The sequence below is a fragment of the Nerophis ophidion genome, linkage group LG06 (genome assembly GCF_033978795.1).
Source record: "Nerophis ophidion isolate RoL-2023_Sa linkage group LG06, RoL_Noph_v1.0, whole genome shotgun sequence".
Lineage (NCBI taxonomy): Eukaryota > Metazoa > Chordata > Actinopteri > Syngnathiformes > Syngnathidae > Nerophis > Nerophis ophidion.
Window position 1 is genome coordinate 49,112,293 of NC_084616.1, and position 9,650 is coordinate 49,121,942.

The 9,650-nt window shown below is 38.0% G+C and overlaps 1 protein-coding gene across 2 annotated transcripts; it reads right to left on the reverse strand.

The window, feature by feature from the left end:
• Positions 1–794: 794 nt before the first annotated feature.
• LOC133553957 (sodium/potassium-transporting ATPase subunit beta-1-interacting protein 3-like) lies at positions 795–6,291 on the reverse strand. Of its 2 annotated transcripts, XM_061902283.1 has the most exons (6): positions 6,153–6,291; positions 4,496–4,576; positions 2,518–2,721; positions 2,382–2,448; positions 2,150–2,219; positions 795–2,058 (listed from the first exon to the last, which is right to left on the reverse strand). In XM_061902283.1, the coding sequence occupies exons 1-5, from the start codon at positions 6,231–6,233 to the stop codon at positions 2,164–2,166; spliced, it is 489 nt and encodes a 162-aa protein (XP_061758267.1). In that variant the 5' UTR covers positions 6,234–6,291; the 3' UTR covers positions 795–2,058; positions 2,150–2,163. The 2 variants fall into 2 exon arrangements, 1 of the variants encoding a protein (XP_061758267.1); XR_009807024.1 differs by having other exon boundaries at positions 2,150–2,448.
• Positions 6,292–9,650: the final 3,359 nt, after the last annotated feature.

The window sequence follows — 9,650 nt, forward strand, 5'->3', positions numbered from 1 at the left end:
CCTTTTAAAACACTAACGAATGTTTACAAACTACACCAAAATTCCCACTATGTTTAGCCCTAATACTATATGTATCTGTTGTGGTAATATATGTCGCTTGAATGCGAAACATGTGCAGAAAAAAACCTCATAACAATCATTGACACATTTTATGATGATTTAGCACAACTGTATTCACATACATTTTCCTCAACTATGCAACTCTTTATTTACAAATGTCCCCCCTCACCCCAACACACACACACACACACACACACACACACGCACACACACACACACACACACACACACACACAGAAGTAGCCTTAATACATCCATCCATCCATCCATCCATCCATCCATCTTCTTCCGCTTATCCGAGGTCGGGTCGCGGGGGCAGCAGCCTAAGCAGGGAAGCCCAGACTTCCCTCTCCCCAGCCACTTCGTCTAGCTCTTCCCGGGGGATCCCGAGGCATTCCCAGGTCAGCCGGGAGACATAGTCTTCCCAACGTGTCCTGGGTCTTCCCCGTGGCCTCTTACCGGTTGGACGTGCCCTAAACACCTCCCTAGGGAGGCGTTCGGGTGGCATCCTGACCAGATGCCCGAACCACCTCATACAGTGGTTCACAAATGGGGGTACGCGTACTCCTGGGGGTACTTGAAGGTATGCCAAGGGGTACTTGAGATTTTTTTTTTTTATATTCTAAAAATAAAAACAATTCAAAAATCCTTTATAAATATATTTATTGAATAATACTTTAACAAAATATGAATGTAAATTCATAAACTGTGAAAAAAAATACAAAAATGCTATATTCAGTGTTGACAGCTAGATTTTTTGTGGACATAATAATAGATGTTAAATATTTCTTTTTGTGAAGAGATGTTTAGAATTAAGTTGATGAATCCAAAAGCATCTCTATTACAATCCCCAAAGAGGGCACTTTAAGTTGATGATTACTTCTATGTGTAGAAATCTTTATTTATAATTGAATCACTTGTTTACTTTTCAACAAGTTTTAAGTTATTTTTATATCTTTTTTTCCAAATAGTTCAAGAAAGACCACTATAAATGAGCAATATTTTGCACTGTTATACAATTTAATAAATCAGAAACTTATGACATAGTGCTGTTTTTTACTTCTTTATCTCCTTTTTTCAACCAAAAATGCTTTGTTCTGATCAGGGGGTACTTGAATTAAAAAAAAATGTTCACAGGATGTACATCACTGAAAAAAGGTTGAGAACCACTGCCTTAATAGTTAGACCAGGGGTAGGGAACCTATGGCTCTAGAGCCAGATGTGGCTCTTTTGATGACTGCATCTGGCTCTCCGATAAATCTTAGCTGACATTGCTTAACACGATATGTAATGAATAATTCTGCTGGTAATCACAGTGTTAAAAATAACGTTGAAATTATAAAAAATTCTCATGCATTTTAATCCAACCATCCATTTTCTATCGCACCTGTTCAAGAAGTCGCATTAATGGTAAGAAGTATTATATTTATTCTTGGTTAGCTTTAGAATAACAATGTTATTAAAAAGAATAAGAAGTGAAGCGAATTATATAGCACTTTTTCTCTAGTGACTCAAAGTGCTTTACATAGTGAAACCCAATATCTATTTTTTACATTAAAACCAGTGTTAGTGGTACTGGGAGCAAGTGGGTAGAGTGTCTTGCCCATGGACACAACAGCAGTGACTAGGATGGCGGAAGCAGGGATTGAACCTGCAACCCTCAAATTACTGGCACGGCCGTTCTACCAACCGAGCTATACCGCCCCAACTTATTACACCCTAAAAATGTTGGTCTTACGGAAAAATGCACGCATTTAGTTGTATTCAGTGTTAAAAAATATTATATGGCTTTCACGGAGATACATTTTGAAATATTTGGCTTTCATGGCTCTCTCAGCCAAAAAGGTTCCCGACCCCTGAGTTATATCATACTATTGTATACTTTTTTTTCACATCACTGGAGCTTAACATCCATGAAATATGATTTAAATAAGAACAAACAGCTGAAGAAATGTCATCAAATGGGTGGCCGTCTTTGTCAACAAGGCTCCCTATAATCTGCAAACACAGAAATAGACGGTGCACATGAGAAATAGCAGAAAACTTGTGTGCGACTGTAGGATTACTGAACCAAGCCATTGTTACGTACTGCAGCTGTTTAGACTAGTAGAAGAAGTGAGGTGATTTGGATGGGCTGTGAAACTCACCAATTGTGTTCACTGAAATAGACAAAATGTACAAACAGAATGCAAAAATGCAAAAGGAAATTGGTTATTTTGATTATTGAGAGGGACAAGCTATAGAAATGGATGGATGGATTGTTTGAAGATGGGGTCTAAGTTCAATGTCATCCATAATTATACAAGTGTTTGCATACTTACCGGTATTCTCTTCGTTGGAGAAAAGACTGACCGCATAGCAAGCATAAACAAATGCTGAGAGCTGTGGCTATAGATGTGGATAGTTATGAGAAACATCATTTTGCCATGCACATATGCAAAAAAAAAGCTCCCTCACTGATATAAAGAGTTGGATGATGCTGTGCAGGACTTCTATGTACTGGTACTCCACCCAGCAGCTCGACACAGTGGTCAGCTCTGGGTTCCCCTGGTTCTGGTTCTGCCAGCCTGTGGACCGAAGCCAGTCACTTTGACAGCCTGGCCCGTTTTCCTTCCACCAAGAGCGATGCGCCGACACTCCAAGGGAGAGAATGTCCCTCTCCTGCAGTGACACATACGTACAACTTGTTAGTTTTAGTAATTGTTTAAGTACTGCAGAGGTAGTCAACAATGCAGTGCTGCAATGGTCTATTGCATTCCTTTTGTTGCAACTCGATATTCCCTACTGATGTGAAAGAAGAGGAAACAATTTACATTATAACCAAATACAAATCTAAAGTTCATTGTTGAATTCTTTATGGACACCCAATACTTGGATACAGAGGTCACATAAATGGCATTGATTAATAGGTGAGGAAATTACCAAAGCTATTGATCACAAACAGTGTTCTGCCGGAGGACTTATGGGCCTATCAAAAGCATTTAATACAATCAATAATAAAATGTTAATTACCAAATTATCAAGGTATGCTATCAGAGGGTTGAGCTTGAACTGGGAAAAATGCCACTTAAGGAATAGGAAGCAATACGTGAAGCTATAAGAGAAGGTATACTCTGTATCTGCATGCTTAAGTACCCGAAGGTACAATACTGGGACCAAAACTGTTTAAACATACAATTAAATTACTTTGTCACTAAAGAGTCATGGACCTAAAGTTAGTTTTACTTGCAGATGATGTTACTGTACTTTGTTCTGGAGAAAACAGAACAGCAAATAAAAACAATCAAAGTAAAAAAATAGATGTCTTGACAAAAATAGACTATCCTTTAAACTAAGTAAAACTCAGATACGAATTCTTATTTGGTAATGGTAGAAATGTTGTGAATCTTCAGAACGATTCACTCTACAATTACACGTCTTGATCATTGTTGTCAATAATTAGGGTAACTAACCCTGCCTCTTGCCCAAAGTCAGCTGGGAAAGGCTACAGCTTACCCGTGACTTGATAATGAGGATAAGCGGCATAAGAAAATTAATGGATCGATGGATGCATAATGGCGACTGGCACATACTGCATTGAACCCAGGAAGTGAACTATTGTATAAGTAAATGCTGTGAAACTGATAAGGGGTAGGATTAAACAAGCTTTGCGTTTTCCTGTTCATTTTTCGACATGTTAAATCGTGAAACTGTACATATGTGATGTAAAACTACTACCTTCTATGCATGTTCAGAAAAAAATAAAAACATTGACATTGTTGCTTGATTACAAAAAAAAAGCTAATTCAACTTATCTTTCAAGCTAAATGGAAACATACTGTATATGCTAATGGTGTTATGTGCAGGCCAAAAGTTTGGACAGACCTTCTTATTCACTGCGTTTTCTTTATTTTCATGATTATTTACATTGTAGATTGTCACTGAAGGCATCCAAACTATGAATGAACACATGTGGAGTCATGTACTTAACCAAAAAAAGGTAAAATAACTGAAAACACATTTTATATTGTAGTTTCTTCATAAAAGCCGCCCTTTGCTCTGATTACTGCTCATCGAGAGAATGCCAGGACTGTGCAAATCAGGAATCAGAGCAAAGGGTGGCTATTTTGACGGAACAAGAAGAAGATCTTGAAAATAAAACATATTTTCAGTTATTTCACCTTTGTTAAGTACTTAACTCCACATGTGTTCATTCATAGTTGTGATGCCTTCAGTGACAATCTGCAATGTAAATAGTCATGAAGATAAAGAAAACACATTGAATGAGGAGAAGGTGTGTCCAAACGTTTGGACTGTACTCTACATTGTTTAACTAGGAATATAAACAAACTGTGCAAGCATCTTATTAGGTGTCAGTTGCAATACAATGTGTGCAAGTAAACACATGTTTGGAACTAGCAGCACTCTTTAATAAAGAGCTAATCAGTAGGCTCACTTTGGAAATTCCTCCCAAGTCCAAGTACAGACAGCAAACAAAGATGTTCCAGCTGAGCCATAAGAGCATCCACAGCAGGTACTGAGCACATAACACACACAAGATGAGACAGAAATTTTACATATAGCTGTGAAACCACACAATTGACATTCTTACACTTTGTTAATTGTATGAAATGGTCAAAACCAGATCTTCTCACTTGCACCTTAAAACCTTGCTGAAAACTCACTTTTCACTGACATAGTAAAAGTAAGTGCTTTGTTGTTGTGGTCGTTTTTGTTTTACCTTTATGATACTTCAATAACTATTGGCTAAAAGCTGCTGTCTGTTTGTTGCTGTAATTTATTATCCACCATTTCACTGCTTTTATCCATTTTTGGCTGTTTTCGATTTTTTTTTTTTTGGAGATTCTGTTTTAAAAGAATGCCATAAAAATAAGATTTTACTTGACTTTATAGAGCCACATTCTAATTGTAGCTCTGAGCTGAGCCTATGTGGTAATTCCACAGCTAACTGACAACGCGTGTCTGTGCTCTGAAGATGTTGATGTTCTAAAAAGATTGAACATATTCTCAGGTTTCTTTTAAAAAAAAAAAAGGGACAAAAAAGAAAGTGTGTTCCTGTCACAAAAAGTTTGCAAAATACTAGCAGTATTATGATATACGTCATCTACTGAATATATACTGAGATTGTGGGTCAGCTTGATAAACATGTGTTTAACCTTTTGGGAACATTTTAATTATCGTCAAAGCCAAATAGAACATGAAAGTCATCATGTTTCTGAAGAGAATTAAAACATTTTTGGATTTATAATTGGTTTTGCTGTTTTGATCAAATCTCTTAATAAATTTCCGTCCTAAACAAAACTATCAAAAATGTATTGTTTGTTTCTTTATCTTCTCCTCTTTGAATGCCTTTTGATCAGCTAAGGTCACAGGTTTTTAAAAAAAGTTAAATATCTCAAGTTATGCAAATGTATACTAATTTAAACCGGCATAATTTGATCAAAAGGCCTTCAAAGCGTTAAAATACCGAATACAAACATTATATGTTTGCTAATTTTGTTTAGGGCTGAAGTTCATTGAGCGTTCTGAACAAAAAAAGTAAGAAAAAAATGTAAATGGTGAAAGACTTTTACATCCTGTTTGGCTTTGTATTATTGTGGAAGAGGTGCCTGAGTATTGTAGACTTGTGAAAAAATTGGACATTGAATTGTCAAAATTTTACCTGAAAAAACCCTCTTAGGAAAAATAAAGTGTAATGGGGTAACACAACAAAAACTATGATCAGCAAATAACTACTAAAAATACAAAAAATATATCTCTCTTTGTGGTATGTGTACAAGATTAGTTTGTGTTATTTTTATGCACACATGCTGCTATGTTCCTCCTCATCTCCTTGATTGTGTACTCTGAAATGCACTTTGCACATGAAATTATGTGCATATCATGCTTAAAAATATTACTCAGGCTATTTACAAATACATGCATGGTTATACTTTAATTCAATCGGATCATCTGGGAAAATGTGGGTCCTTCGCTGGAACCAGTTGAGAATCCCTGATCTGTATATTCTTCATATCCATGCTTGTGCCACTATTAAAGATATTAGCATAAAACATATAAGGCATAACAGCAAAGTCAAGTAGTTCTTTCACCAGGATAACGTAGCGTGTTCTGTACTGTATTGCACCAAATATGCCCAGGATCACCAGGATGATGTGAATGAAGTTTATCATGATGGGAGCCCACTGGAAGACAAGGAAGTCAAACACCTGTCACTCCAACGCAGTGATCTGGAAGCATAAAACAGAATTGTCTCAGCACAGGCCCCAGAGACGAAGCACTCCTTTTCCCGGGTTTAGTGGCCCAGTCTGCATACCATGAAAGGAGGGGGGCAGGGTGGGAAACACAGAGACAGACGCAAAACTATTGTCGTGGAAGCAAAGGTGCAGTCACTCTTTTCTATTTGCACCTTGCATATGCCTGTGTGTAGTTTTGCTCCCCTAGTACAATTTAATAGATTGTGTAGAATAACTGATAACTTGTTTGATGAGCACAAATTGGTTTAAGTACTCAGTTTGTTTTGTCCAGTTACAAACCCCGTTTCCATATGAGTTGGGAAATTGTGTTAGATGTAAATATAAACGGAATACAATGATTTGCAAATCATTTTCAACCCATATTCAATTGAATGCACTACAAAGACAAGATATTTGATGATCAAACTCATAAACTGAATTTTTTTTTGCAAATAAAAATGTACTTAAAATTTCATGGCTGCAACACGTGTGAAAGTAGTTGGGAAAGGACATGTTCACCACTGTGTTACATCATCTTTTCTTTTAACAACACTCAATAAACGTTTGGGAACCGAGGAAACTAATTGTTGAAGCTTTGAAAGTGGAATTTGTGGAGAGACGGAGCCGACTGACCGACAGTGGGATAGGGCAACCCGTGGTCCTACTCAAGATGGCGGCCAGAAGGCGGAGTATGCAGCGGAATAGAGAGGCGGAGCGTTCCTGGAGCGACGTTGCAGCAATCAGAACCAGGTGCGTAACACACACACCGGCTCTCAATCTGTGCATCTCCTCCTGCTGTATAAAAGGGGAGAAGGAGGAGCAATCGGGGCAGAGGGAGTAGGAGAACCAGCAGAAGACCTGTGAGTAAAACCACAGAGAGCCACGGAGCGACCGAGACCAGCACAAGAAAGACGCGGACGACTGAAAAGGAGACCGGCGCGAGCAGCGGAGGTGGAGCTGAAAGACAGACCAACCAACACTGCGAGCGGCGTTATTGAAAAATAAAGAGTCAAACCTGTGCGAAGCGATATCGTTCCTGTATGGTCCACGTAACCCGCACAATGGCGGCAGGAAGCCATTCACAGAATGTTGATGATTTTACGGACCCATCCATCAATCCATCCATTTTCTACCGCTTATTCCCTTTTTGAGGTCGCGGGGGGCGCTGGTGCCTATCTCAGCTACAATCAGGTGGAAGGCGGGGTACACCCTGGACAAGTCGCAACCTCATCGCAGGATTTTACGGACTGTAGATGGTAAAATCCCTAAATTCCTTGCAATAGCTCGTTGAGAAATGTTGTTTTAAACTGTTCGACAATTTGCTTACAAATTGGTGACCCTCGCCCCATCCTTGTTTGTGAATTACTTAGCATTTCATTGAAGCTGCTTTTATACCCAATCATTGCACCCACCTGTTCCGAATTAGCCTGCACACCTGTGGGATGTTCCATATAAGTGTTTGATGAGCATTCCTCAACTTTATCAGTATTTATTGTCATCTTTCCCAACATCTTTGTCATGTGTTGCTGGCATCAAAATCTAAAGTTAATGATTATTTGCAAAAAAAAAAGTTTATCCGTTTGAACATCAAATATGTTGTCTTTGTAGCATATTCAACTGAATATGGGTTGAAAAGGATTTGCAAATCATTGTATTCTGTTTAACACAATTTCCCAACTCATATGGAAACAGGGTTTGTATAAAAACTAAGAAAAAAGGCAGAACAATGTTTAAAAAGGTTTCCAAAATTCATATACTGTATCAAGCTTGAACAACGTATTCCATATGTGAACACTTCAAAACTGCAGCACTGATAAGTAAATTATATTCTAATAACAGCATAATGCATGCACATTTAAACTACTTTCATTCCAAATGAACGCGTGTGTGTGTGTGTGTGTGTGTGTGTGTGTGTGTGTGTGTGTGTGTGTGTGTGTGTGTGTGTGTGTGTGTGTGTGTGTGTGTGTGTGTGTGTGTGTGTGTGTGTGTGATATGAAGCATCATGCATGTGCAGAGGAGAAAATGCTCATCTTACCAGCTGAAAACAGCACAGCAGGACCAGCATGCATCGTGCCGAGCAGAAGCCCATGATGATTACACTCTTAACAGATGTCAACTAGCAACAGTCAATATTCCTTTTTAAATATGCTCAATCAGGAGAAGCAATCATGTGAGGGGTAAAAGATGCAGCAGTGCACTCTCTCTCTCTCTCTCTCTCACACACACACACACACACACACACACACACACACACACACACACACACACACACACACACACACACACACACACACCTCGTTGCTACTACACTATGGCTGGAAACTAGGGGGAGGGTAGTATGGGAGATGATTAGAGCCACGCCATGGAGTAAAAAAAACGGCGGAAAAGGAGTGGCTGAAGGACAAAATCACATTAAAATACAGATTTAAGGTAACCGAATTTAGTAGATGAACATATATGGGAAGAAAAGTGTCATCATATACAGCTACACATGCTTAAAACATCTACATTCCCTTAAAAAACAGACAAGTGAAATGTAGTAGGTGGGATTCAGTATTATTGTTACTTTTTGTCAAGATTTGTATTTAGGTTCCCTGTGTTTTGGTCAGACTCTTGTTGTCCTGCACGACAGAAAATGAAATATAAACAAGATAAATAAATGAATATCTTAAATCATGGTCAAAAATGCTTTTGTTTTTGTTTAGTTTAAAAAAAACAAAAAACTATACATCATATGTTACTAATCAAATTGTTATACTGGTCTAAGCATTCTAGTAGCTGATTTTGTTTATTTTAAATATTGTATCTCAGATATTCATCTATCAATCCATCCATATACCAATCTGTTTTCTTCTGTTCAGGGCTACAGGAACCTGGAGCTTATGTATTTTCAGGTGTCATTGGGAGAAAGATAGAGTATTATTAGGATTGGTCACCATGATCCCAGAAAATATGTGGAGAAAAACATTTCTGCTCACATTTACACCATCACTGAGTATGTATAGAAAACACACCACAATGTGTTCTGTACATGTCCTGATCAGCTCCTAACCTGCCCTTGTGTGTTCTGATTGAGTAGTATATCTCTATGGGAGGCTTTTGTTTAAACAGTTATAGACTTTGTTTTAAAGACCAAAAATGCAAACTTTTTTAGCCTTGAATTGGATGTTTTTCGAAAAGGTTGTCCTAAAAAAGTGCAAAAATGGACCGGGTGAACATTCTGTGCAATATAATGAGCTTCATAAGGAAGATCATAAACAGCATTTTGAATGTTCTTGCAGTTATTGCCCTCATTGTAGCCCTGTATTGTTTTTCGTTTTATTTCTACATTTGTTTATTGAATTTTTGTACTTA

Excerpts from the sequence above, each read along its gene's own strand:
- LOC133553957 (XM_061902283.1), bottom strand. The coding sequence starts at position 6,233 with ATGATAAACTTCATTCACATCATCCTGGTGATCCTGGGCATATTTGGT. Across the intron at positions 4,577-6,152 it reads GAACACGCTACGTTATCCTG|TACCTGCTGTGGATGCTCTT; the intron begins GTGAAAGAACTA and ends TTATGTGCTCAG. Across the intron at positions 2,220-2,381 it reads CTCCAACGAAGAGAATACCG|TGAACACAATTGGTGAGTTT; the intron begins GTAAGTATGCAA and ends TGTCTATTTCAG.